This window comes from Oxyura jamaicensis, chromosome 15 (assembly GCF_011077185.1).
Source record: "Oxyura jamaicensis isolate SHBP4307 breed ruddy duck chromosome 15, BPBGC_Ojam_1.0, whole genome shotgun sequence".
Lineage (NCBI taxonomy): Eukaryota > Metazoa > Chordata > Aves > Anseriformes > Anatidae > Oxyura > Oxyura jamaicensis.
This window is the reverse complement of record NC_048907.1, coordinates 2,119,677-2,147,660: the sequence shown is the minus strand read 5'-3', so window position 1 is coordinate 2,147,660 and position 27,984 is coordinate 2,119,677. Positions and strand designations below refer to the sequence as shown.

Below are 27,984 nucleotides of genomic sequence, written 5' to 3'. Positions count from 1 at the left end.
GAACAGGCCACCCATTTTGCCCGTGCCATCGCCTCCCTCGGTGCCCAGTTAGCACACAGACAGACATGCTGCACGCGGCTTTAATTTTCAATCACGTTTTTTGAAAATGAATTCCCAGATACAGCACAGCGTCTTAGTGTTCTACACAAAGCAAGCTTTCAGCCAGAGGTTGGAGGATCTTAAGATGCTGTAAAAATATATCTTAAATAAAATAGTTTCTATAGGAGAGCAAGCTGTTTGTACATCTCTGGGTCCTTAGGATAATGTACAGAAGGCAGAGGTTGTACAGTCCACACACTAGAAAAGAGTCAGTGTACATCCATGCTACAAAGGTAGAAAAGGTGGAAGGTCCAGATGACTGCGGCAGATCTTCGAACCAAAGCAGTGGATGCAACGAGTGCACAAACAAGCGCCGCGTATTCCAACGCGAGGGAGTTTAACACTTCCAGTCGATGAAGTCGGGAAGCAGATTATAGACTCACCTTCCGAGAGTCATCCTACGCATCGCATCTCGTTCCTTTTGCTTGGCCAAAAAGAACGACTTCTCTCCATGAAGGACTAGCTGTCTTACTTACTAGCTCCAAAACTGGAACAAAGAAGTCAGATCTCCGTTTTCAGTGCTGCAGACTAAAACCGAGGCCGTTCCTGCAGTTTGAACCACGGAAGAGGATCGTCCTGTGGTCTGAAAAGACAACTGCACGGCTCCCCAGCCGCTCTTAAAGAGAATTAGCATTTAAACGCTCAGGCTGCTGAGCGCAACACAGCAAACAGAACAGTCGCCCCTCCAGTCATGATAAAACTGCGCCTAACCAGAGCATCGAGTCTGGTACGTATTCTAAGTGGAGGGAAAAAAAGGATTTGTCCACAGATTCCCCTGGGGGGGGCTGGCACACTTTTGGGGCAAGTAACAGAAAAGTTTTGCCAGCCAGGATTTGGGCCAGAGCCACGTTCCAGAGCAGAAGAGGCAGCGCTAGGCTCACAGTAACTGGATACAACAGCTGCATCTAGTGGCGAGGGTCTGGTCGCAGGGCAGCGCGCTGAGCTCTGCGGGCAAACCCGAGCACAGCAGCCCCGCGGGCTGGGGGCTGGCAGCGGCGCGAAGGCTGAGTGCAGGCACGTAGGAATGGGGCTGTAAAAACGCTGCGTTGGTTGTTTTCCTCACCTCGTTCTGGGGATAGCGTTGGAGCTCATGCCAACAAGCTCTCCTAGTGCAGCTAATAAAGGGAAAGCGTACGCACCCCACTCCGGGAGGATCAGAACACTCTGGCAGCTCTCAGCACACAACACGGACCAGTCTTCGCAAAGACGGCTCCGTGTAATTTGTAGAAACGCCTGTAAAATAACTGCGTTAACCAATTTCCAGGATAAAAAGCCTTGGATACTTCCTGCACCAAAGGCAGCGACCACTGGCCTTTCAAAGGCCACCTCTAAAATGAAGGAGCAGATAGTAGCAGAGTCCCTTCAAGTGTTTAATGTCCTACACTACAAGCCGTAAGGACTCGTTTCGTTTCTTACACCACTGAGATGGTTTCGTTTCCACACCTCGCTCCTTTATTTCCAAACTACACTTCTACTCCTGTGCAAGCTGTTCTGCAGCGCCTGGTCTGCACGTACTACAAGGAGATGCACATCATCTAATTTACATCGCTTCTTAAATAAAAAAATCATTTATTAATTGAGAATACTTTTAATCCCGGAGTGGGGAGAACTGGAGAAGCCTTACACGCTGGGCCTTAGCCTACTCCGCAGCCTCCCCTGAGGGAAGGCGACGTCGAACACCACGCACCCGCCCCAGACAGAGCACTCTCCAAGAAGAAAGTCAAACGCATGACAGGAGGGGGCTTTGAGAAGGTAGGAAGGCAAAATGGTCATCAAGATCTGCCTAAAAACAGCTAAATAGTGCAGTGAAATGCTTTTAAATACCACAGACACCTCCAGTGACTGGCAGCCAGTTTTATGAGAAGCTCTGAAGACAATTTCTAGCTGAGCTTTACTGAACTGGGCGTTCCCAGCCGGAGTCCCAGGAGGCGGGCCTGGCCTACCACGAGCACGGCCAGATTCAGTTTGGGAGCAGCGTGTTCCGATCTTCATTTGCCCCTCTTGCCGCGGCCTCTCCTGGAAGAAGGTTTGCCTGTGCCCCCCGTGGAGGAGCTGGCGGAAGATGCCACCGCAATGTTGATCTGTCCTTCCTGAATCTCCTGCCGGGTCTCAGCTGGGAGGTGATTGATTTTCTGTTGCGTCTCTAAGTAGAACATGACATCTCGCAACTGCTCCTGGATCTCCGAGATCTGCAGGTCCTTCTGCTCGCACGTTTCCTTTAACACTCTCTCCTCTTCCTTGAGCTTGTTCTGGAGCAAGGCTTGGTTTGCTCGCAAACACTTATTCAGTTCTTGTTCCTCCTTCAGCTCGTTGGAAAGTTTAGCCACTTTGTTATTCAGCTGAGAACACCTTGCAAACAGAAGCACAAGTCAGGAAAAGCAGCGTATCGCACTAAGTTACACATTCCTGCACCCTTTTTATTTCCAGTCCTTCGGGAAACTGTCTCCCCAGCTGTCCCCAGCCCCACCAAGACCACCCAGAACTTGGTTTGGGCCTTTTGGCAACAGATGGGCAAGGGGAGGCAACACAAAAGGACTCAACCCCCCCAGGGTTTTCTACCCAGCTTAAGGCTTGCTAACACCTGCTTGCCTGCACGGCGCTACCTGCACATCAACCAGGATGCTGTGGGAGCAGAACCACACCTTTGACCCTCAAACTACATAACTGAGAGTCCTTTCCCTTGCAAGTTGGGCAATTCCACCTCATGCCAAAGACCAAAAGTGCAGGCAACAGACAGGGCGTGGGGGGAGCACAGGACTGTAACCGTGAACGTGCATCTGCAGTTTCAAGAAGAGGTGCCAGAAAGGGCACAGGAATTGCACGTGATTCTGACAGCTAAGGGCAGTCAGGGTCTGGAGATACTGCCTGCTACCAAGCTGTAACTACAAGGCCCTGAAGATGGCCCTTCACTCAGCAGCGAGGTGCTCCCACACGAATATCAGTACCTTCCTGCCCTTAACAACTCAGAGCTTTCACCCCTAAAGCTTGCTGGCGTCACACAGACACCGCTGTCCGCTCCTCAAGGTGAGGGCACAAACCACCGCTCAGTAGCTCGAGTCCCTGCTCCCGCCAGGGCTGTGGAGAGGCAGCAATGCCAGGAGCCTGGTGGGCTGGGAAGAGCAGACCACGCAGCCCCACCTAGGGAGCTGGAACACGCCGATCTGCGCTCTCGCCATGCCTGAGATCTTTTATCTAAGCGCTTCCTAAGAGCTACATTTTTCTCTGTGCCGGGTGAGATGCCTCTGTTGGGCTGCCTTTCTTCTCTTCGGATGTATCCGCCGACTGCAAAGCAGACTGGCGTCTACTTCTGAGCAGGCAGAGGAAGGATTCCTGAAAGCTAAATATGCAGACCATGTAAAAAGAGCCACAGGCCCGAAAACTGCGTTCTGCTCAACAGGCACTTTCAAGTTGGGAACACCTACAGAAATGAGAGCTTTTTATAAATGAGCGGGGTTCTCAGTAAACCAGTTTAAATAGCTCAAAGTTGCCCAAGAATAGCAAGATTCTTTCTTTTTTTTTTTTCCCTTTTTGGATGTCAGCGTGCAGAGCTTTAATGGCTGCATGGAACTAAGCCTGGCAGCGGTACCCACTTCCTTTCGACAGACTGCTTTTCTTTGAGCAAGTCATTCAGCCTCTGTTCCAGACTGTCACACTTCTCAATGGTCTCTTTAAATTTGGTCTTCATGTTGTTAATCTGTAAAAACAAACACAGGCGTTTCAAACCGATCAAAGTCCTGTGCGCTTTCGTTATGACATTCATTTTTCTGGTGTGGATTCTAGACTTTGACCAATTACTATATCCAGGTAAGCAAAAGCATGGTGACAAAACAAGGCTTCATTTTGATTAAGACCCTCTGCGTTACACTCCGCAGAGCCCCACAAGGAACCACGTTGCCGTGGAAGTTGCTCCTACAGAACAGCAACTCCGGCTGCAGAGCTGTGCCAGGGGACCCCATTCAGCAGCCGCAACAAAAGCCACCACCTATATCAGCTCCTTAACTTCTTAGTGACCGCAGCTCAGCATTTATAGACACAAAAGGCATCCGAGAGAATGGATGACGGTAAACCTAAATTTCCGTCCGAGAGCTTTACAACGCGGAGCTTCTGCTCATTTTGAGCTAAACGTCAAATAAATACGGTCAAAGTCTGAAAACGAACGTGCTGCTCCACTCAGCACTGACTCAGCAGCACGCTGTCATAAGACAGTGACCTACTGACATGAATATCCTGCTCATGTCAAAGGCAAATGGAAGCACGCGCACATTGGATTCCTCTCCTCCTCTACTTCAAAACTGGAGACCACTGCTGCTGGACAAACCACGCTCCCGTTCTCTAGGCACTACACAGAACACATCTAAACTTTTAAGATAAGATCTAGAGATTTCTAGACAGAAATACTTCTTTCCCCTCTGTTAAGGTCAGGAGCATGCTCGCATGTACTGGAGAGAGGAATTTAAAGGAAAAATGCTTTCCTGGAGGAGCAGTCTGGATAAACGTCAGTGTCAGCACACACGCTGTCTTCGCTGGTGCCAGAGTCAGTACAGAGCAGGTTTTAAGCCTTCCGGCCTTAATCACTGAATGTTTGTGCAGCTGATGGTTAATTTGGGGAAGTAGCGTGAGCACTGATAATGGAATACGCTGCAGAGTGGCACTGATCCAGGCACGACGTACACGGCGTGAGTGCCATGAATAAAACCGTAAGGATCTTTCAACACTAGGCCACGTTTAAGGTGTGTATCATAGTTGTTTCACTTTGCAGATCAGGTTTCCTGGTCACCTGCAACAATTTTTGCTACACCTTTTCATTCTGGGGATGTCCGTGAGATTTCTGGGTCTGTTCTTTAGACCGAAGTCGCTGACCACTATTTCAATGGTCGTAATTTCTGATTTTAGGATGCCACATAACCACGTGTACTAAATGGTTAAGTAGAAGTCATGCAGAAAGTTCAAGTAAGGACTCAGCCCTAAATCCTGATTCACTTTAAACCTAGCTGAAAGGATCTACGTAGAGTGAAAAGCATTAAAGTGTTCTCTCTGGATTTTTGCTGCTGACATTTTGAAGCAGCCCTGCCTACAGAATGCTTTATGGGAGGAGACTGTGAACTTCTCCCACTGGGTGATGAGGAAAGGTAGGGGATCACAAAGAAAGGGCAAATCAATATGCATTTGGAGCAGAAAGACAGCCGAGCAAATTAAAGTCATACTGTCTATGCTACGCTAACCTTCCCCAGAGAAAAACGTCAGCGTGAGACCGATGGCATCAGCGAGCAGGGATCCTGCAGCAGCGCAGACTTGTTTCCACCACTGCTGCAGTTTCCCGAGCAGCACATTTAAATCAACCTTAAATCTAGGTGGCAATCTACCTCCTTCTGCATCACTGAGCAGCAAATTGCTAGATGTGAGCGCCCAGATAAGGGATACATCTCGGAGCCAATTTTCTCAGCTGGTAGTGAAACAGGCTACGCGAGGTCACGTCACACGACACGCAGGCTGTGTGAGACACCGAGCGGCTCCACTTCCCTCCCAACCTCCCAGCGACCAGCACCTTGTTCCTGCAGAGCTCCAGACATCCCCAGAGCAGGGCTCACCTCTTCAGCCGTGTCCTTTTCTATCCGGACGATCTTGTTCTCCCAATAGATGCGCTGTGATTCCAGCTGGCTCGTTAGCAGATACGAGTACTACAAACACAGGAGGTAGGCGCAGAGCCGTCAGCTTTTCCTAAGGGTGGCTGCACCGACTGAGAAGCCCAAAAGGCTCCAATGTAAGAAATCAATTTAATCGAGTGAAATTGAGCGCAGAGGGCAGTGTGAACATACGTGCAAATTGCGGATCCAGCAGACACATGTTTCACCAGTTTGATTTCAGAATTAAACCACGTGATTTGCTGGAATCAAGTGAGGTCCTTAGGGCACAACAGCAAGGACCAGGTGAAAGCGCCACCAAGCTGTACCCACTATCACACCAAGTACTTTTAAAGAGACAGAATTTTTCTGCATAGTAACAACAGGGCTCAAAATCTTACACTCCACAAGAAAATGAAGCATCAATCATCTCTGTCATGAGTCCGAGATCCCAAAGGCCAAGTTCCCCATTTCTAGCCCAAAACCCAAGGGGAAGGGTAAATGCACACGTCTAGCTTCACTGTAAGAGCACCTCTGGCAAAGCATCCCCAGCTGTGTATAGCTATCCACATTCACTGTTCTCCAACACGTACAGCCCATTCCAATGTTATTCTGGCATTTGAACAAGGATGTGTGCCTTACATCCCCTCTTTTCCCTCCTGGTTCTGCAAATGAGTTATGAGAAGGCTGGAAAACGTGATCGTTTCTTACCATCAGGCTAAGCAGCAGAGCATTAGGCATTCACTGTGGAATTAAACATGTGCAAAAAGCCTTGAATACTCTCAGTAGTATCAGGGAGCCAAAACACACTGCCAAATTCATTCTCTCTGCAAACATTTAGATCACATAAGCCAGACAGAGAGGTCTTTGACATACTTTAAGCACTGACCTCCTGGAAATAAGGGTTAAAAAATAGCTGGGTTTGCATCTAAATGTTACACAGAAAACTCGGGGAAAAAAACCAAACAAATATTTATTTGAGCAGTAAGCTTACAAAGGCCGGTCTCTACAGGCTTCTCCTCTACAGATAACCTTGTGTCTAATGCGACTGAAATCCTGCTGCAGTATATCTGCTCACTGAAGCAGTAATTTGAGTTTCCCTTTAAAATAGATCACTGGCAAGGGAAAACTTGCATGAACCTTTGTTTTACCCTTCTAGTTAGTGTGGGAGAAGCCGGCCAGCAGGCACAAAAAATCATTGTTGAAGGGACGGGAGCAGAACAGGGCTGCTATCAGACAGGGCTGTCAGCTTTCTTTGATAGCCAAAGTAGGCATGCAGCTATGGATTCCCACTTACTTGATCGATGTAAAAGTCAAACTAATCAAATCGACGGTTCCTTACCCATCCTGGGTCCTTATGCCAAGTCACAGTTCCACTAGGAAGGGTCTGGTGAGCGAGTCCGGGCATTCAGACCCATTTCTCTTTGCAATGACCTCAGTGTTTGTAGCAATATAAGTAGCTAATCTCCAATCTACTGGTGAACACAGGACAAGACTGCAGCCAGCTTATTCTTAGCTGCATTGGCTCTGCAGAGCCAAAAGGAGTTTTTTTTTCTTAAAAAAAGTAAAAATATCCTGCTTCTGTCTGAAGATGATTGCCTACATGCAGGGAGCAGGTCTGCTGCATAAGCTGATGTCATTTTCTTGTATTCATATCTGATTGGAAACATTTCCACACAGCAGCACGAAGCAGAGCCCAACGAGCCAAAATATTTACCTCTAATTGTAAGGCATCGATTTTCTCCTCCTGACACATATCTCCCTCGCACTCATACTGAACTATTTTCCCGTCAGTTTTACTTGCAACCAGCCGGTGGACGTAGTTATCTGAAGAGAGAAAATTCAACCAAAAAGGAGTTTTTGCTTCAGAACACCCAGGTCGACACCAGTGGAAATACTTTATGCAGCACAATTAACCATGCAGACTGCTGCAACAGCACATTAGCACGGCAGCAAGCCAACAGCAGATGTATTTGTTATTTAGCAGCCTTTGCATAGACACCTTGCAGGGTATTTATTACCACAGCCCATTCTCATACCTCAGGGCAAATTGATGGAAAGGGAGTAACAAACACATTCCACAGAGGCTACAGGACCACTCCAGTTCGTTATGGAATCGTGTTCTCCCTCTCCCAGCTGCTACAGACCCACGGAAACTGCTATTAGAGAGGAGATGGATGTTCCCAAAAGAGGAAGGATTAGTACGGATGCAAACCCCTTAATCTCCAAGCAAACTATCACTAGTGTTCTTCCTAACGCTGCTGGGGTCCCAGAAGCTGTTTTACAACCAAGGTCATCCTGCAAGAGGGGAAGACACAGCGCTCACCTCCAGCGTAGTCCCAGACCCTGTGGTTGGTCAGCTGCATTGCGTAGGTGTGCTGGGTCTCCTCAAAGTGTTTGTAAGCGTGTCGGCTCACGTAGCGGCCGCAGCCGATGTGCCCACATATTAAACAGATCCAGAGGTTCTGCCGAGAGAATGAGAAAGCTCTGTCCGCACAATACTGGCAAACAGCAGTACCGGTGCTTTGAGAAAGCACGATCTGACACCAACAGCCTGCTGATGTACAGCCAGGCAATTCATTCAAACATGAACAATTTGCTTTTTCTCCCTCTCCAGGAAACCCGTTCAGGTGGAGGAGTAAGGAGAAGGAGCTACCTGCTCACTCGAGCCAGTTAGAAGCCTGCAGATGCCGGGCTTCTGCATGGATGGAAGAACCGCCTTGATTAATGAAGGTGGCAGCTCGACAGAACCACAAAAACAAGCTCTGGAGAGCACAGACTAGAAGGGAGCACCGAGTTCAGCGTTAGTTTGGCCCCCCTGCTATCACACACATCTTATCACAGGCACCTATCAGTTTACGTGTTAATGCTCTCTAAGAACTGGAAACGTTTGTCACAGCAGGAAACCTGGGAGATACCATCCCTTCCCAGTACTGATTCCAGCTCAGAAGGAAAGCAGATACACCACTGACTGGTAAAGTGAACCCAGGAGGAGCCACAGAATTAACCTCAAAAGCAACTAGAGCAGCTGTGCAGTCAGATCTAGTCTAGATCTCACTCACCATCCACCCACCTACTTACTTCTTGAACTCCACACTCAAAACACTTGTTCTCCTCCACTGGCTCGGGCGTTTGGCAGTATCTGCAGACAGGACACCTAGAGGGCAATAAGCAGCACGATTAGACACACGGTGCTCCAACTTCGTATTAGGGTAATTAAAAGCAGAGCCAAAGAGCTCCGAGTGAATGCCTTATGCTGCGGGACACTCCCTATGTGCACGCATCTTTCAGCTCCCATTTAGCCCTCGCAAACTTGCCTCCATTCCACAAAAGGCTGCTTCTTTTAAGCCACTAAATGACAGAAGAACAGATCAGTTTTTCCAAAGCCATTTCGGTCTCAAGTCAGCGCTCTAGCGATGCGAGCGCTATGGACAGAACAACGCTCAGGTCCCAGGAGGGCTCTTCCATACCCTTCTCATTCGGTGAGGGCAGTCCGATCACGTAATAAGGAGTTCTCTTCTTGCTGTCACTTTATTTCTTGGACATTCTCCATTATTGCAGAGGTTTCTGTGCAGCAGCTACACGCTGTTGTGGAAGGATGCTGTAACTACAGAGTGCTGAGGGGAGCCGAGTAACAGCGAGGTGCATGCACTTTGCATACAGCTTAGTGCTGAAACATCCCTAAGGACACGGGGGGGCTGCTGCCTCAATTTCAGCCCACCCGAAGGGATTGAGGCTCAGCCTTTCTGGAAGAACATCTAAGTCTACCCTTGAGGAATCCAGCGCAGGCACTCTGCTATCATTTCTTCGGAAACACCACCGCTGTGCTGCCACAAAGACAGAACAGTCACGACCAGAAAGAACGTTTGCCCAGGCCTTAACCATGACAAGCTTGGCTATGGAGCGGGGTAACCCAGGCTCGGGATCCTGCTGCCAGGACTGGTTACGTGTTCTTTGTTAGCTGCTGGATAAGCTACAGAAATCTTCAAGGGAGGAGACCGCAGGTCTGCAGTAAGCTTTCTATACAAATTCAGGCACTTACAGCCTCCGTGGTGCCTAAGTAAAGTGGACAGGGATCTTCTTCTGCTGATCTAGATTGGGAGCAGAAGTTCTGCTTGAATTGTACATTAGGTATCTAAGTGCTATTTGGGATCTTGATCCTACCCTGGCTAAGCACTACTGCTTCAAATTTAAACCGGTTGTGATTTATGGGGCAAAGCAGCCAATAAACCTTAACAGCCACAAATCGGATCGATCCCACCAGGGTTCATTTGCTTTGCCTCACAAATGATTTCCTAGGCCTACGTTTTTCCTCGCACCCTATCCCAGAATCAGGCAGTCGGTGGTACCAGTATCAGGGAAGTCACAGTGAAGATGAGCAGCCTCCCGCTGCAGCACCTGCGGCTGCCTGACGCGCAGTAAAGCAGCAGCGCCCAGGAGAACGCAAGATGTGCATGACTGGTAACACCCAGGTGCCAAGCAGGGGCTCAGCCACACTGAAATCCTACCTCTGGCGATGTGAAGGACGGTATGAGCCAGAGCAGGAAAGGGGTGGCAGCAAAAAGAGCTGTTTCAAGGACAGACACAGGTCCAAGCCCAGCACTGCCCCGTGGTGGCCCTGAGCCACAGACACAGGGCAGCTGCCCCCACCAGGAGCACAGGCTCCCCTTGCTCAGCCCAAATCCCTTTAACAACACTGCCCAGAGCAGCTGCCTGCTCCTCCTCCTGATTTCCAGAGTTGTTCTTTCCTCCCTGCCTTCATTTGCCTGGTTTTCCAGCCCTGTCCCCCTGCACAGCCTGCTCCAGCCCAGCTTTTCTTCACCCTCTGAGCATCCGAGTGAGAAGGCGAGGCTGCTGCCCGGCGCGTTCCCAAAAGGATTCCAGGCTCCAGCAAGCAGTGCTCGTCTGCGTGCAGTGGGGCCTCAGCTACGCCAAGGACGTTAACACCCAAACAGACACAGAAGGCTGCACGGAACAGGGCTGTGTGCGTGCAGTGCTGGTTGTCCCACTATTTTTATCCTACATTTTAAAACAATCTGCGTTACTTTACAGCTGCCTCGTTGCCTCAGCAGTGAGGCTCACAGGAAACATCGTTCAGTTACTTTTGGCTGGGAGATTTCTCCCTGGGAGTCCCTTAATGGGAAGAAAAAGAGCAGCAGAACTGGCAGTAATTCCTGCCCCCATGCTTCGATGAGAGGAACCGGTCTTGTCAGCACGTAGCCACCACGATCAGAGCAGGGCTTTAGATGGGGAAATAAAACTAAAGCCCCTTACGTGGTGTCCTCCCACCGCTGCAGACACTGGCTGTGAAAGCTGTGGTTACACAGCGTGGTGAGGATCCCGTTCACGGACTCGTCCATCCTCTCCAGGCACACCGTGCATTTTGGCAGCTCGGTCAGATCCATCACGGGCAGGCTGGCCCCCTTCGAAAGAACAAGCGGAGACAAATTGCTCAGCACCCTCCAGCCACCACAAACGAAGCACCCACGCAGGAGAAGTCAAACGTCTCTCACTGCTGCTGGCGCTGGGGTGCAAGAACAGAACCAAGTAATCCTGTGAGCCTATGAAGCAGTTCGAAGTTTACCAGAAAAGGAGGCAATTCAGCACTCCTGGGAGCACAGCCTCATGGCAGCGCAGGGGCGGGGCGGCTGCTGCGGTCCCACCACGTTTTTTGGATCCAGCAGATCGCAATTTGGATCGCACCTGGCAGGGTTAGGTCAGACACTGCAGAAGCGAGGCATGAAGCCTACAAAGCCACCAAACAAACTCTCCCAAGTAGAAACAGCACTGGAATGTGGAACGGGCTTTGGACTGAAGCAGTGAAGTGCTTCTTGCAGCGTTCTGTCCGGCATAAATAACCCTGGTAAGTCTCCGAAGTCCAGGGGAAAAGAAAGAAGCAAACAAAGACTTACATCTTCCGACTTGAAGACCTCAGCGCGCTCCACGTACACCAGCTGGCACACGTCCTCCTCGATGGAGTTGAACTGCCGGCCGTTGCACGCCATGTAGAAGCTGTCTGCATCAGCCTGCGCACACGAGGGAGGGCGGTTAAAGGGAGAAGGCTTGCAGCTGAGACAGCCAAGAAAGGGGAGAGATCTGCTGCGCCCTCCCTTCTCCCCTCCACCAGGTCTCAGAACAGCAGAGGTTTCAGAGGATGGGTCCTGCCAGCACGCACTGCACCTCGGGCTGGGCTCAGCGCTGCCACCCGAGGACACGAAGCGGAGCCGTGCTGGCTGCTCCAGCAGCTGAGCACTCAGCAGGAATAACGGATTTCCCTTCAGCATCTCTTTCACTCCTCGTCAGCGATTTCAGCGCGTTTGCAAAGCAAATTTGGTCTCTTTGTAAAAACTTCAGAGGGCCCCGTTGCAGGACACCGGTACTGGGGTCAGGGAAGGGAACAGGCTGAGGGAGGGCAAGGATCCATTTCACTCGTAGCGGCTCAGGCAGGCTCTGAGCCACCTGCCGAGAGGCAGAACCAAACCCAACCTACCAAATGGCACCCATTTTCAGGGAGTGACCTCCCCAGACGCATCTTCACAGGTACTGCACATAGCACAGCCTGCTTAAAAACACTGCATCTGCACAACAGGCACAGAAAACCTCGTGGCTGCGGGAAGTGCTGAGCAAAACGTCCCTCCCAACCCCAAAAACAGCTATTTGGGGTCAGTGAAAGGAAGGTTCAGGTGAGGGGGCACACAGAAGAACTGGCAGGGGGAACACTTAAAGCCCCACGTTTAAGAAGAGCAGTGAGCAGCACCCGATGCCACCCGGCCATCGGTTTGTCCCCAAAGCCCTCAGTTTTGGGGGCACACCATCCTTTTCCTGCTGTATCGGCAGTGCCTGGGAAACCACCCTGTTCCTCAGTACAGCAGGCCGAGATTTTTTTTTCCTAGAGTGCAAACAAAATCCCCCTGGCCGGGGTCTTTCTGCCCAGAACAATGCACCTGAACATGCTCCGAGATGGCAGAGAGCAGGGTGTCTAGGTACAGCTAACAGCTTTTAAATCTCCTGCCGACAAGAAATAGGCTGGGCAGACCGTGCAGACACTTCCCTGTGGGTCAGGGTGCGGGAAGAACCTCGGTGAGCAGCCCCGGGGAGGTGCTGGGCCATAGGACGGAGCTGTTTCACTGGGGGTCAGGCACGAGGCTGGCTAGGAGCTGGCCACAGAAGCCACCCAGCAGCTGTACGGCCCTCGAGGCACAGGGGCTTCCAGCTCTTACCTGGGAGCTGAACTTGATCAGCACCATGTACTGGTTGGGAGTGGAGTCCCGGATGATTTTCATGTGCTCGATGACATCGTAGAAGGAAGCCACAAACTTCATCAGGTCGTGGCTGGTCATGGTAGCGGGGACCGTGAGGATGCAGAGCATGGCGCTGCGCCTGACGTCCTCCTTCAGGGAGGTCATCTTGCTGGGAAGGGAACGGTTACACGGCCTCACGTCACACCAGAGGGGACAAAGGCACAGCTTTTATCACCCTTCCCACAGCTGCAGCTACTAGGATAGGGTTTTTTTGGTCAGTCTGAACACTCTTTTGCACAGTTGTAAACAGAAAGAAAGATTAAGGGGCTGTTGGAGCCTTAAATGCCTACACAAAAGTCTCACTTTTTAGCAGAGGATTAAATCAGCAGCTCCAATAAATAATGGCTGCGTCAGGAATAATCTGTCAGCTGTTTTACTCTAAGAACAGTCGAAGCTGGCAAGCCACAGACGCTCAGAACTACCCGTAGACCAAACGAGCCATGTTTGTTATCATTTCAAACGCTCATTTTGTGTCTCCTGGTAGCTCTCAGGCAGACCTGAAATGGAATTTCTCATGCAATTGCCAGGGAAGGGAGTAGAATTACAAGCCCTTAAATATGGGACGAAGCCTCTTGCTTCAGCGAGCTCCTCAGGCCTGCTGCAAAGACCCCAGAGATCACAATTTAACTGCAGGATCTGGTGAGAAACTGCCTTTTTTTTTTTTTTCCCTTTTCCTTTTTTAGGAACCCCATTTCTTACAGCCAGCCCTGGCAGGAGCCCCGAGCTCCAGCACCACCCCGGGCCCGTGGGTGTGGGGTCACCCTTCCTGCCTGCCGCGGCCCGGGGCGACCGACCCGCCCTTCCTGCTGGCCTCACCGCTCAGGAGCGCGGCTCCCAGAGAGCTGCCGTGAGTCAGGCATCCTTACTTGGTTTTGTACAGGTGCATGATGCCGTGAACGATTTCAACCGAGGGATTCCCGCTGAAGAAGGAGATCTGGTCAGGGAGCTGCTTGGAAGGCGAGTCCGGAGCAGCCTCATGCTCCTTGCTTTGCTCATCGGGTTTGGTTTTGTCCTCAGCAGATGCAGCCTCCGAAGACTTCCGTCCTTCCACGGCACCTTTTGTTTCATCTTTTACAAACCAAAAGCTTTCAGATTACTAACAACACACAATGACTGCTGCTCTCTAAGCACAGCCTGCAGGAACGCAACAAGAGTGAGAAGTCAAACTGCAAGGAGTCAAGTTGTGCCCCTGGAAGGTGGCGGAATGAGACCCAGCTCAGCTTTTTTTTGGTCTGGGGGAAACTCGGGAGCTGCCAAAGGCCCTGTGCAAGCCCCTGGCAGGACCCCAGTGTGCGAGGTATGTTCTGTGCCAGGTTAGACCCTGACAAGCAGAGCCTGTTCTGAGTCAGGGTGAATCCTGACAAGTGCCATTACCATTACAGAGCAACTTGGACAGGTTTGCCAAGCACAAGCAAGACAAGACCCCCAGTATTGGTTCCTCCTGCAGCAGAGACACCGGTTCCTCCGGTGGCAGCAGAGACACTGCCATAACCCGGGCACTACCATGACCGGGCACTTGTGCCCTTAGCCCCCCCCCAGAACCCAACCAAACATCTGCAATCCCCCCTCTAGGTGCCAGCCCCTCCCCGCAGCCCCCAGGGGAAGCACCCCACCGGCAGCACCCCGCTCCTGCCGGCCCCGCCGCCCCCTCCCCGTACCTGCCCGCGGCCGGATGGTCTCGATGATGACATCGGTGAGCTCCCGGCGCCCCAGGTGCTGGTGCAGGATGGCCGCCCTCTCTCCGGGGCCCTTCCCCTGCAGGCAGGCCGGGGCCGCGCCGCTGCTGTCCGCCGCCATGTCGGGAGCTGCGGGGGGAGGGGGGAAGGAGGAGAGGCGTCAAGGCCTAGTTCCCGGTACCGGGCCCACCGGGGGTAGGCCGCACTCACCGGTCGCGCTGTAGGCGAAGCCGGCGGGCAGCGGCGAGTGCTCGCCCAGCTCGAGGCGGATCACCACCAGCGACACGCTCATCGGTGGGCCCGGCACGGCCCGGTTCGGCCCGGCCGCCGCAGGCCCCGCCGCCGCCACCGGGAGCTCTGAGGCGCCGCTTCCGCCTCGCGCACCTCTCCCCTCTGACCCCGCCGGGTCACGCCGGCGTGATGACGTCACGAGGGGCGGGGCTTGGTGGTGGGGGAGAGAGGGGGCTCGCCGCAGGGCTCGCTTGGTCCTCGCGAGAGTTGGCGGTGAGTTCTCGCGAGAGTTGGCGCGGGGCGGTGAAGCCGCCCGGTGCCTGGCAAGGCCCGGCCTGAGGGGGGGGGGGGCGGCCGGGGTCTTGGTGGGGGGAGGTTGAGGGCCTGCGGTTGTCGCCCCCCCGCCCTCGGTCATGGGCCTCTGCGACCCCCAGGGGGTGTGGGTGGGGAACGGGGGGTTGTCGGCTGCTTGCTGTGAGAGGCGGGGGCCGTTATCCGGCACGGGCAGGCCACCCTGCAGCCACAGGCCGCAGTAGGCCGTAGGGCTGGGCCTCGTCGCCTTCGCCCAGAGTGCCTCAAAACGGCCCCAAATGGCCCCCCAAAATGTCCCAAGACACCACAAAGTGCCCCCAAAACGCCCCTCAAGAGCCACAAAACACCACAAAGTGCTTCAAAAAAGGCCCAAAATGCCCCCAAACACCATAAAATGGCTCCAAATGCCTCGAAATGCCCCCCAAAGCCCCCAAACATCATAAAGTGCCCCCAAACGGCCCCGAATGCCCCCAAAATGCTCCAAAGTGTCTCAAAACAGCCTAAAATGCCCCCCAGAGACGCTCAAACACCACAAAACAGCCTCAAATTCCTCAAAATGCCCTCAAAACTCCTCCAAACTCCACAAAACAGCCCCAACTGCCCCTAAAACACCCCAAACCACCACAAAACGGCCCCAAATGCCCCCAAACGCCTCCAAATGTTCCCAAGCTCCCCCAAACGCCTCAGCCCTTTCCCCTCCCGCCTGCTCCTTGGCGCCCCGCAGCTCAGGCCCCACCGCCCCCGTTCCCCCTCAGAGCCGCGCTGGGGGTCCGGCGCTGCCCTGGCCGTCGCCGTGACCCCCCCCCAATGTTTCCACAGGGCCGGGACATGTTCCTGAGGCGCGCTGCCCGCACCCCCTGCCCGCGCTGGGCCGGGGCCCTGCCGCACACCGCGCCCGCCTCGGCCCGGCGGAGGCGATCCGGCCGGAGCCCTTACAGAGCCGTGCTCTTGGACGCGAGCGGGGTGCTCCTCCCGGCCCCGCACAGGACTGCCGCGGGTGCGTGCTCTCATTTCTCATCTGGTCTTCTCGTTCCTGTGCACGTCGGCAAAATCTATTTCACGTGTCTCTGGCGGTCAGCTCTGCTGCGGGTGAGATGTTTGGGAAGCTGCAGTGGCTGTGATGGTCACTGCTCGCTGGGCAACGTTCCCAATTGAGCCACCAGAAGCAGCTGGCAACCGTGTTGACATCTCCAGGCCAGGGCCAGGCCACTTCTGGTGGTAAAACAGCCCTGTAATGGCACTGTTAGATAGCACCTAACATTGGCAGTGTCCTGAAGGACACAACGAGCTGTGTTTTCATCCCAAGGGTACCACACCAAAAATAAATATGAGGCCCTTCGACTAGGGAAATGCTAAAACTTCTTATCTCTGTGTCTTGGTAAATTACCTCAGCCCATCACGTCGGTTCTCGTTAGTCTTATATCAGGTTTCAGGGTTGTAGGCGGATTTGAAGCTAGTTTCCCAGTTCTGATGATGCCATTTGTGCTCTTTCCTGGCTTTCTCACTTTTCTTTATACATAGACTGGGAGGCCCAGAATTGTATTCCAGCCGGCACCATCCAACAAGCTGTAACCTCTGGAGGGGAAAACGGTCCCTCCCTCAAGTACTCACGAGGAGAGCTGACGACTGTGGAGTTTTTGCAGGAGCTGGGACAGCAGTGTTTTGAGACTGTAAGCCAGCTACCCCTTCCTCTCTTTGTGCTTCCTGGCAGGGAAATGGGGTCCTGCAATGTGGGAACCTGGTGGTTCAGCAAGGAAAGAGGAGCTTTTAAAATAAATCCTTCAAGGAAGGGTTTGGATTTACCACCTGGGAAGCACTGCTCTCTGATCAGGGCAGGCTTCTCACTGCCATTATCGTTCTGCTACCCAAGCAGGATGGTGAGCAGAACTTGCCTTCACTTCCACCAGCCTCCTCCTCTGTATTTCATAGCTTTCTGATTTGAAGACACCTCTGGGATCACCTGAGATGAGAAATCAGAGAATCAAAGACCAGCTGAAAGGCTTTTGCTGCTAGTTCATGCATGAATGTGCTTGACAGACGCAGACTGGCCTCTGAGCAGGGTTCTTAAGATCAGTAGAAGCCTGATGAGGTCTTTTTGAAACATCTGAGTCTGAAATGCAGATTCCTTTCCCTCCTGTTGAACGGTAATCCAGTATTTAACCTGCCTCGATTCCGTGACGGGATCAGTCTTAGCCTATTCCTCTTTGCCAAAATCAGCCCTTTAGCTCTGCTGCTTCTGTGGAATTAGTAATCTGAGAACCAGATTTGGTGTAAGCAATTTAGCTGGGAGATTCACTGTCTGCCTTCTGCTGCCACAGGAAGCGGGGCAGCAAGATAAGATGATCGGGCAATCTACCTACCCAACCGCGCTCATTTCCCTCCCTGTCCAAAAACCATTTATGGCTAATTATCATTCTTGGGGGGTTTCTCTGGTTTCTTAGGCAAACGTCTGTGTTCCAGTGGACTCTTTTCTCTCCAACTTAATCAGACACGAGATGACAAAACAGCTCCCCACAATGGCAGAAGCAGTGCAGTGTATCCGTGCAGAAGGCCTTAAGGCAGCTCTTCTGAGCAACAGCTTCCGTCTGTCGAATGGAGAGAGCTTTCTGCCCCTGGACCAGCAGCACTTCGATGTGGTAAGCCTGGGTGGGTTACAAGATGTATTGCTGAAGAGAGCAGCAACTGAAATTCTCTGCTTGCAGGTAGCAAGGGAAGGGCTACCAGCAGCACCAATTAGCAGCTGTACAATTAGCAGTCAGTGAAGATGTGTCCTGGCACAGTTTGCTCTAGTGCCTGGGTCCTGAAGAGGGTCTGAGTGAGGGGCAGGTGCTAGTGCACTTGAAAATTCATTGCTTAATGCCCACGCAACCCCAAGTATATATGCAAGAACATTTTGTATATACGTAAGAGTATTTTGTGGGTCCAAATTTGGGCAGACGATTACAGCCAATGTCGTTCCTGCTGTGAAGATCGCTGTGGTGTGGTTGGTAGGCGGAATGGTTGGGGCACCGCTTTGCCACATCCCTCGGAAGGCGGTGCGCTCTGGGACTTCTTAGACAGCACCGAGCACTTGGTTCAGCACATTTGGGTCATCCAGTCATTCCATCCAAGGACTGGCTGGTCCTGTTCAGCTTATTTGAGCCGTCAGAGCCACAGCCAAGGCGGTTGGTACCCATACAGTGACTTGAGTCATGTCCTGTCAGCCCTCTGGTCCCTGTGTCCTTTATTTCACACATTTCCTTGCCTGTCAGCCTCACTCCCACCCTCCTGCCCTCCGTTTCCAACACTGCACAGATGTTGTGGTCACATAACCCATTGCTTGTCGCCACAGGTAGTCGAAGCTCATCGGGAAGGGAAGTGCAAGCCAGATCCTCGTGTCTACAAGCTGTGCTTGGAGCGCTTGGACGTTCAGCCTCAGGAATCCATCTTCCTCGACAGCAGCAGCCAGAGCCTACAAACGGCAGCCCGGCTTGGCATCAAAACAGTGAAGGTACAAAGCAGTGGAACCAGGGCAAGGCGTGGGCATGGTTTCTAAGCCCAGCAGCTGTGTTTGAATTGAGTGGGCCAGGATTTTCAAATGGAAGTGGCAGACTCATGTTGCCAAGCCTTTTGTTTCAGCCTGTCCTTATTCCTCCAGGATGTGCAGGGTTGAAGGGGAGGGTTACTGGCAAAATCCGGGCTGGCATTTTTCATTCCTAGCTCTAAACCCTACAGCCAGCATAACCTTGGAGAAGTTGCTTCTCCTTTATGGACCTCATTTCCCTGTTAGAGAAACAGCCCTAACCATTTGGTTGAGACAGCCACATCCATCTGGTGTGAGGTTATAAACCATAGTTAATACATTTCTGGAAACCGAGGCTTCAAGATTCTGGCACCTGGGGAATGGTTAACTCTCAGGCTTTGGAGACAGAGAGCACAGGGGTGTGACTTTGGTGAGGGGACCACTGGGATAACGATAAGTACAGGACTGGTGGGATGAGAGAACTCTGCTTCCCGGGATGGCACGTGGGGAATTCCAGCTTTTATCCCAGCCCAAGCTCACAGTGCCAATGCCACTGCAAAAGGTACGTTGTGGGGACAGAGAGGGGGAGGCTCAGCGAGCGCTGGTAATGGCACTTGGTGCTGGCTGAGGCTGACCAGTGAATTCCTGCATGTCTCAGTGAATCAGTGCCATTGGGCTCACAGATAAATGCATCACAAGCGTGCAGAACTCCTTTCCTAGGCAAGTTTATCTTCCAACTACCATTTGGTGTTTCTCCCTCCCTCCTGCTTGCAGGTCGATGATCTAGAAGAAGCGCTCAAAGAGCTGGAAACCCATCTTGGTTTTCCTTTGCAAGGGTTTGTGCCATATACTTGTTCAGTGAGACCAGCCATGGAAATTCCAAAAGATCGTCTGCAAAAGTACCTTGAAAATGTCTTCAGCAAGCAGGCAACAGGTAGTGCAGCACTTCTTGCTCTTCAGCCTGAACGCTCCCGTATCCTGGAGCTGTTGGCTCTGTCATATGGCAGATGGATTGAAAATAGTTTTAAGGAAAGGCTCCTAAACTCCAAGCAGGCATTGCAGCCACTCAGGTTTCAGTGATCCGTCACTGCTGGACTGGGAAGCAACATTTTAGGACTTCATTATTTGGCAGGCATTGAGCACAAGTTGTCAAAGAGATGCCAGGAATATTCCTGACCCGTGTCCATCTGTGAGCCACTGCTGTGGTCCCCAGGGGTCTGCGCCTGAGGAGCGAAGTGGAGGTTCCTGATTGTTGCAAATAAACTTCCAGAACCAAGCACGGGAAGGGAAAGCAAAACCTGGGGAAGTGGAGAGAAATCATCCCAGGTCACGCTTCTGTCTGCTGACCCTCTGCTCTGATCTCTCCAGGTCCGCTGGTGTTACGGCAGTTTGGCCGCGGCCGGGCTGCCCGGACCTATTACGTGCGGTTTGGAGACCGCTCGCTGGTGCTGAAGAAGGAGCTCCCTGACGGCCAGCTTCCCCCAGGGCCTGCTGTCGGCAGAGAATACAGGTGAGAAGGCAGCTCTGCTCCTCCTGCCAGCTGCCTGGCAGAGACTAGTCCCAAACCAGCTTGCTGTGCCAGAGATCTCTGCTGTTACAGCAGAGCAGCAGCACTCTTGGAGGGCTGTGGTGATATTCCCGTGGTTTTCTGGAGTGTATTGGATTGGTTTTGAGGCTCTGGGCCAAAGATTTTGGTGTGCTTCTCTCCCTCACCTGGAGCCACCTTATTTTAGCATATTTAAGGCTGAGCACAGGACTATTTTTAATATTGTGCATCTGCCTAGCAACAATGCAGTTCAGGTATTGATTCCCTAATGCCTTTCTGTGCCCTGGCAGAGTACTGAAGGCACTCTCTGAGGCTGGTGTTCCTGTTCCCACTGTACTTGCTCTCTGTGAGGACAGCAGGTAATCTTGTCCCTCAGCTTTCACCTCCACTTGACAGCTTCAGCCAGATTCCCCCAAGAAGAGGGGAGCTTTCCCGTGGCTGTGCTGGTGTTTGCCATACTCAGCCGTGTGGTAGCATCACTGCCTGCTGCTAAGCAGCTGTCGGGATCTGCCCCGGGAGCTGCTGTGTCTCCCAGCCCCAACTTCTGAATTGTACTGATCTCATCAGTGTTTGCCCAGTCTCGCCTCGTTTTAGGCGCATCCTTATTTTAGCACTTAATCAAAATGCTCTCTTCCTCTGAAAAGCAGCTACAAAAATGTTGTAGTGCTTCCCAGTGACTCGGTGTGCTCAGGTAAGGAGGTGATTCTCCTAACTGCCAGCTTCTGGGGGCTGGGGGGACTGCACTGATCGTGCCACAGCCACGTGCCACCGGCTGGCAGCACGAGTTAGGCTTGAGCCCAGGCCACAGCTGGGCTTAACCCCCCAAGAGAAGTGCTCTTGAGGCTGCTCTTCCCCTTGGAGTGCAGGTAAGGCCTGGGGGCTTGTTCCTGGTGCAGGTGAGACCTGCAGGGTGGTAGGTAGCGGGATTAACCTCGGACACACCAGTTCCACCTTGCTTCCCCAGCACCCTTGGCGCACCCTTCTACCTGATGGAGCACTGCGCCGGCCACATCCACAGCGACGCCTCCCTGCCCGCGCTGCTGCCGAGCCAGCGGGGGGCTGCCTACGCTGCCATGAGCCGAGTCCTCGCCAAGATCCACAGCGTAGACCTCGGAGCAGCCCGGCTGGAGGACTACGGGGAGCGTGGTGAGAGAAGGATTTGTGTCCCTGTCACTGTTTTCTCTTCACGGGTACCAGCATTTCAAGGGACAAGCTCAAGTGCAGGACTTGGACCAAACGTGGGGAAAGCAAAGGTGTGCAGAAGAGTGCCTGCATCCCCAGGCCTCTTGGAGGGGCGTGGAAAGCTGCTTTAAATTCTCCAGGTCTGTGTTTCCTGTTCGTAGCCCCCAGAGCTTCCTGCCATCAGCGAGAGCTGCACTGTGGCTGTGGGAGTGACCTGTTTGCTGCCATCTCTGAGCACACAAAACTGCTCAGCTCCTCCAGACTCTCTGCAGGGCTACCTCAGCTTCTCAGAGTTGGTGGAGAAGTTACATTTTTGTCCAGGATTTGATCATTTCCACCAGAATATCAAATCCAGTGCCCAGTTATGAATGCATGGGACCCCTGGGAATCACAATTAAACTCTTGTAGCTTCTCTCAGGGTGCTGGACTGAGACCTGCTTGGCTGTTTGACCATTTCAGCACGTTTCTTTTATATCTCTCTTCTGAAAGCTCCTCGTGCCTGGTCTTTTCCCTGAGAGCCTTCGTTGCCTTGTTACAGGTAATTACATTCAGCAGCAAGTTGATTCCTGGACAAAGCAGTATCGAGCTGTGGAAACTCACGTCATTCCAGCCATGGAGAGGCTCATCAAGTGGCTGCCTCTGCATTTTCCTGACTCTCAGAAGGTGACAGTTGTGCACGGTGACTTCAGGTACCTCTTGGCTGACAGCACTTCTGTGGAACACCCCCTAGGTGGTAGAGGGGGAGGAAAAGTGCTCCCGTATCTTCCCCCTACTGATCCTCTCCCAGGAAAACTGGGGACAGAAACTGACAGCACCAACGCTGGGGAATCACAAGGTATTCCTGCAGTGTTCAGAACTCTGTGCTGGTGCATGTAGCAATGATATTTGGTGTTTACAGAGCTTGTGAGGCTGCTGAGGTGTTGCAGGAGGTACAGCAAAACCTGCCTGCCGCCAGTCTTACACATAAAGTCATCCAGGAGCAGTGTGGCTGGGCTCAGAGGTGCTCGCTGCACCCTGGCAGGATTACTACCCTGTTTCGTCCTCAGTAGGCTGCTGCCCTCTCCTGGGGGTTAAATTGTTGAGGGCTGTACTACACACCAACTGCAGGACGTGACAGGGGAGGGCCTCGAGTTACTGCGTGCCCTTAACGTGACCAGAAGATCTCCCTGGACGGGGATTTGCCAGCTTTGCTTTTTGGCCAGCCTGTCCTGTAACATGTTAGTGATCCAAGGCCCCACATAACTGGGTTTCGTTCTTCAAAGTGCAGTTCAGTCCATCATTAACCAGGGCGTTCACTGTTAAGTAATCTCTGTCCTCCCTGACCTATGCTTGTGGAAATTATATTTCACTTGCATAACCTCTCAGAGGACTCAGCAATTTTTGCACGGAGTGACGAGCACTGGAAGGTACATAGTGCTGCTGAGCCCTGGGATTTTTTTTCTCCCTTTTGAGACTTTTCTGATCTCTTTTTCCCTCTGATGCAGGGTGGACAACCTGGTCTTTCACCCAGAGAGGCCAGAAGTCCTCGCTGTCCTTGGCTGGAAGCTTTCAACTCTAGGAGATCCCATCTCCGATTTGGCGAATAACTGTATGGCCTTCTTCCTGCCACCTCACTTTAACACACCGAGAGGTACAGAGAGGGGCAATGGCACATTTGACACCCTCAGAGAGAGGAGCCAGAGTTCTGAAACAGATTAGCTGCTGCCCTTAGTTCAGCTGACAGTTGGCTCATCGCAGTTCGGAGGGGCTGTGGATCGTGTACCATATTCCCTGCTCTGCCCTTTCTCTGAAGAGCCCTACGTTCCTCCAGGGCAGGAGCATTTTTCCGCACGTGCAGAGGTCCCTGTGCCACGGTCGCCCCATCCCCAGTTTGTCTCCTGCCTGCTGCCCTTGTGGTGAGGAAGTGCCCCTGGTGTGAGCCCTGCTGCACGGTCCACAAATCCTGCTCGGTGCTGGCCCTGTGTCCCTGCACGCAGACCGTTGTTAGCAAGCAGAACCGTGTTTAAAAATCAGTCTGGATTCTTTTTGCTCTCCCTGCAGCCCCTGCAGGGCTCTGCCACCTGGCTCCTGGTTCCCCTAGGAAGCACCGAGCTGCCCGGTGCCTGCTGACTCGTTTTGCCCCTCGTGTCTTCCAGGCTCGGAGCGGTGGGGCTTGGGGCACCTGGGGGTCCCCACTGCAGAGGAGTACTGCCAGATGTACTGTGGCCACAGGGGAGTGGAGCACCCTGAGAACTTTCATTTCTACATGGCCTTTGCCTTCTTCCGACTGGCCGCAATGCTGCAGGGACGCTACAAACGCGCTCTGACAGGTGAGGAGCCCAACCAACACGGCCCAGTTCTGTGCAGGTCTCTGAAATTTCAGGCAGCGAAGCAAAGCCCGGCACTCCTGAGAGGTTGCTGGGTCAGCAGGGGAGCAAGGCAGTCTTGGGCTTTGAGGACAGCACATTTTGTGGCCCAGTTGTGTCCTGCAAACATTAAAAGGTCCAAAGGGGAGCACACAGAGGGTGCTTCCCCAGCTGCTGCTTTTTTGATGGATGCAAGGTCTGGTCTGTGTGTGCTTTTTGTGCTGATCCGAGGTTGGGTGCTCACTGCTTTCTTGTGAGGACTGAGCAGAGGCCAGAGCTCAGGGACATGCCCTACAGGTGGAGCTCTCAGACTTCTGCAGTAAGCCTCCCAGCAGGGAGGTGGTGTGGGCTCTCGGTGCTGTTTATCTGCATACATCAGGTCTGGCCTGGGAGTTTTATTTCAGAGAAAAAATAAGATGTTATTTGCAAATTATTTAGAGAAGAGTCTCCCCGAGTCCTTCTGTGCTGGCCTGGACAAGGACAGGTGGCTCTGTTTGGGATGTGGCTGTGTCACACGGGTGTCTTATTCTTCTCTTGTCCCCAGGGAGGCCAGCCCCAGGTGAAAGCCGCCCGGAGCACGCAGAGTTCGTGGCAGACCTGGCCTGGGACTTTGCCATCAAAGAAGGATTCCGGGTGTTTGAGAGCCTCCCTGCTGCAAAGCCTCGTGCACGGCGTTACAGCACCTGGGCCAGGCAGGGGCCATTCCTCAGCAGGAGCTGTGGCACCTGGACGTGTCCTGGGGCTGCCTCCATGCCCCAAGTCCCCCCCATCGCTTCCTTCAGCGGCCTCTTGGGGATGGCCCAGGGTCTTTACTGCAAGCTGGAAAGGATCTTGGATGTCCAGTGGAGTTTTCTGATTTCCCAGCCCAGGTGGACTCTGCGCCCTCTTCTAGACCTGAAGGTGAGACATCTGCCTTCCTACAGCAGCTTTGCTCCCTTGCAGCAGGGTGGAGGGTGGTGGCATGCCTCTAAGTGCCTTTGCATTCCTAATCACATCAGACACCTGGCACTCAGAGACCTATGACTTGGAGAAATTGGTGGCTACGGCGTTCATATTCTAGGAAACGGCAGTTCCAGAAGCTGGCACTCCCTTCCCAGCTTAGCAGATTATGGCCAGGCCAGCTGTAATAAACGGTGCTGCTCCCCCAGGGCACTGCCACCAACACCGATGGAGCCCTCAGAAACTGGGACCTTTCAGCCCCGTGCTGCCAGTCCAGTGCTTGTTCACTCCCTTCTCCTGGCAGGGCTGCCTCTGGGTGGGAAAGGGAGTTAATATTCGTTGTAGCAGTGCCTCCTGGTGCACTGGCTGGGGATGACCCTTGGGTAGGGCAGGGAGCTGCTGGCATGCTCCACATTTCCTCCTTTTTTGTTCTCCTAGCCTGCTCTCCCGGCAGGGGCTGTCCCTGCAGGCTCCCCTGGCAGCAAACAACTTATCCCTGCCCGGAGATAAGCGTGTGATCAGGCAGCGCAGGCTCTGGGATGCTGCCTGGACTTTGGCCCTGCCGCCCTCCTGGGCTCTCCCGAACGCAGCGGGTGCTGCTGCAGCCCTGGCCCCTCAGAACGGAGACACCTTGGTTGTTTCTGGTGTGGTGGCGAGGAGGCAGAAAGCAGCTCTCAAAATGACTCACTGGGTCGTGTTTGGGGTCGGTGAGAGGGTACCATCAAGTCTCAAACGGTAGAATTTTGATGACACATCTCTTCTTTCTGCCAGTGCAAGGCAGGGCAGGCCCAAAAAACAGGCACGAGGACACCTGGGTCCCCTGGCCAGGCTCTGCGAAGTGTCTGGTTTCTCTGTGCTGCCACTTCCCGGTGCTGCTGGTGGGTGGCTCGGTGTGCTTGTGGCTCTGGGCTGGCTCGTGTTCCAAACAGATTTGCTGGGAGTGGTGTAAGTAATCATTCCCAGAGCGTGTCATGAAAGCAAACATCGCTCCCCTCGAGTTGCTGCCGTGATTGGGCTCTTAGCATACTCCGGTGACATTATCGAATGCGAGTGGGTTACTTCACTGCCTTTTAACTGCCAAAAAGAAACAATCCCGTCTGCTGCTGAGCCTTTCAGAAACGTTTCCTTGTGCTCACCCAGCAAAAACCAGCAGGTCAGGGTGCTTAGCAGCTAACCTCGGAGAGGAGGAGGAGGGGAAGCAGGCTGCAGGCAGTTTGGGAGCGCTGGGAGGAGCACATCTCCTCGCCCTTCTTCCAGACACTCAGCTTCAGACCTGGGGGAAGAGTCCCCAGGTCTTCAAACACCAGGACTGCCGCTCTGTCCCTCCTCCATGCCCTGGGCTTGTGGTGCAGACACCGCTCCTTGCCTGGGGGAGCAGAGCAGCCCCCTCATCCCTGCCTTCTCCCCGTCCATCCCACTGCTTCTTCCCTTGGCATCACCCCTGCACTGTCAGCTGTGGAAGCGCGTTGTAAGGCTGAGGGGAGGAGGCCAGGGGTGGGGCCCTGCTGCCTGCAGAGAAAAGATAACAGCAGTGGGGCCTTAAACAGCTGAGCAGGCCTGGCCGAGGGCTGTCACAGCGCTCCCAGGCTGGGCAAGAGCCAAGGGAAAGGGCCAGCTGGCACTGCGGGGCAGGGTTTGTCCCCGCGAGATGAAATTCAGCTGAACAAGGCAGCGCCTGGGCTGATCCGGCCATGCCCTGCGCGGGAGCGCTCAGGTCCCAGAGGCTGCCCGTGCTCGCAGTTCCCCGGGGAGAGCTTCTTGAGGGGAGCACAGCAAAGCTCAGCCTCTCTCTGAGCAAACACGAGTGTGTCTGGCCAAAGCAGCGGGCCCATGGCTGCACTGTCACGGCTGGGGAAGAGCCAAGGGAGGACGGAGAAGGATGTAATGTGTCTCGTCCTCTTCCAGCAGGCAGAGTGCCAGAGCCAAAGCCGTGTCGGTGATGCTGACTGGGCAGGCCGTGGATCAGGCTAGCCAGGTGAGCAGACACGTACACCTCACGGCTGATCCTCCTGCGGCCCAGATACAGCAGCAGGGGGACGCCTGCCTTTTGGGGCCGGGAGGAACACACCAGGAACGTCACACAGGCATCGCTGCCTGGGGCCAAAGAGCCGAAGGGTGGTTTGTCCTGTCTGTGCTGGGATCCTGGGTGAAGATATTTCCCCAGGGCGCTTGGAAGGAGCTGAGGCATTTGCTGCCGTGCTTCCCTGGTCCTGCAGCCCCTCACTTGCCCTTCATGGTGTGGATCTCGCTCTCACACAGGACTCTGGAGCAGAACATCGCAGCCATGCAGACCCCAGCCCAGGTCCGAGCCCCACGCCCAGCTGAAGGTCCCACGAAGGTCTGGCCGAAGGTCCCGTGTGCCTCGCAGGACAGCACGCTGCAAACCGGAGCTGAGACAGCACTGGGGAGCCTTGGATGTGAGACTGAACCGGCCCCTCTGGCGTGGGAGGGGTCGTGTTATCTGCAGCCTGGGAGCTTTTGAATTTCAGTGGTATTTCTGTTATCTGGGCTCCGTGCCTTTATTGCCATCATGGCTCAATAGCTGTGGGGCAAATTCCATCCCTGGATCATGAGGCAGTGGGAAGAGCTGGTTAGGAACAGCTGGTGAGGGTGAGCGAGTCTTGGGTTTGGGAATGAAGATGGAGCAGAGCACCTCTCCTTCAGCACATCTCCAGCACCCTGTGGGTGCTGGGACTCCAGTGGTGGGGGAACTGGAACAGGTCCTGGAGGACTCTGGCTTTTGGGGAGTCCCTGGAGCTGGGAGGAACTGGGAGGAGTCCACGGCCCCGGGGCTGCAGTGGCTGTCTCTGGGTTTCCCTGGGGATCAGGGGTGATGCAGATCAGCAGGGGCTTCCAGTGCTCCACACGGACCAGCAGCAGGGAGGACTGGGGGCTTGTGATCGTGGTAATTCCTGGGCTCTTTACGTGTTCTCTGGTATTAATTCAATATTAAAGTGCTGGACATAATTCTTGGAATTCACCAGCATAACAAGTTCATCTCTTTGCTATCCTCTGCCCGTTTTGCTTCTGTTGGAAACTGCTGGGGATGATGGGATGTGGCAGCATCCTTGCACTGACGTGGGTGGCGATGCCTGGTGCTGGCTCCTCCAGCACGGGCGCACTCTCACAGCCCAGTTCCACAAAACCACATTATTTCAGTGTTCCTGCTGCCAGGGGAAGGAGGGGTGCTGCAGGAGGGCCCTTGGACAGCTGCGCTGGCCGCTCAGCAC

The 27,984-nt window shown here is 53.4% G+C and overlaps 2 protein-coding genes across 5 annotated transcripts; one reads left to right on the top strand and one right to left on the bottom strand.

Moving 5' to 3' along the window:
* Positions 1-66: 66 nt before the first annotated feature.
* BRAP (BRCA1 associated protein) lies at positions 67-25,191 on the bottom strand. Its single transcript, XM_035340368.1, has 13 exons — positions 25,173-25,191; positions 14,908-15,028; positions 14,680-14,826; positions 13,888-14,089; positions 12,941-13,130; positions 11,633-11,746; positions 10,995-11,143; positions 8,802-8,877; positions 8,047-8,185; positions 7,438-7,547; positions 5,688-5,777; positions 3,690-3,793; positions 67-2,448 (listed from the first exon to the last, which is right to left on the bottom strand). Exons 2-13 carry the CDS (start codon positions 14,987-14,989, stop codon positions 2,088-2,090), a joined length of 1,764 nt encoding a protein of 587 aa, XP_035196259.1. The 5' UTR covers positions 14,990-15,028; positions 25,173-25,191; the 3' UTR covers positions 67-2,087.
* Positions 15,103-27,757, top strand: ACAD10 (acyl-CoA dehydrogenase family member 10). 4 transcript variants are annotated; one of them, XM_035340366.1, is made up of 15 exons: positions 15,103-15,201; positions 16,060-16,237; positions 16,762-16,910; positions 17,682-17,876; positions 18,572-18,730; positions 19,517-19,676; positions 20,111-20,252; positions 20,579-20,647; positions 21,253-21,434; positions 22,009-22,159; positions 22,955-23,100; positions 23,606-23,779; positions 24,360-24,715; positions 26,663-26,729; positions 27,014-27,757. In XM_035340366.1, the coding sequence occupies exons 1-14, from the start codon at positions 15,118-15,120 to the stop codon at positions 26,723-26,725; spliced, it is 2,208 nt and encodes a 735-aa protein (XP_035196257.1). In that variant the 5' UTR covers positions 15,103-15,117; the 3' UTR covers positions 26,726-26,729; positions 27,014-27,757. The 4 variants fall into 4 exon arrangements, with proteins under 4 accessions (XP_035196257.1, XP_035196254.1, XP_035196258.1 ...); XM_035340363.1 differs by having other exon boundaries at positions 26,660-26,729; XM_035340367.1 differs by lacking the exon at positions 20,579-20,647 and having other exon boundaries at positions 26,660-26,729.
* Positions 27,758-27,984: the final 227 nt, after the last annotated feature.

What these genes read in the sequence shown, in the direction of transcription:
- BRAP (XM_035340368.1), bottom strand. Translation starts at nt 14,989, where the DNA reads ATGAGCGTGTCGCTGGTGGTGATCCGCCTCGAGCTGGGCGAGCACTCG. An exon ending in CTTCGCCTACAGCGCGACCG is followed by an intron (nt 14,827 to 14,907) that starts GTGAGTGCGGCC and finishes CTCCCCCCGCAG; the next exon opens with CTCCCGACATGGCGGCGGAC. An exon ending in GGTCTGGGACTACGCTGGAG is followed by an intron (nt 7,548 to 8,046) that starts GTGAGCGCTGTG and finishes TTCTCTCTTCAG; the next exon opens with ATAACTACGTCCACCGGCTG.
- ACAD10 (XM_035340365.1), top strand. Translation starts at nt 15,118, where the DNA reads ATGACGTCACGAGGGGCGGGGCTTGGTGGTGGGGGAGAGAGGGGGCTC. An exon ending in CCCGCACAGGACTGCCGCGG is followed by an intron (nt 16,238 to 16,761) that starts GTGCGTGCTCTC and finishes CTTTATACATAG; the next exon opens with ACTGGGAGGCCCAGAATTGT. An exon ending in TTGGCATCAAAACAGTGAAG is followed by an intron (nt 18,731 to 19,516) that starts GTACAAAGCAGT and finishes TCCTGCTTGCAG; the next exon opens with GTCGATGATCTAGAAGAAGC.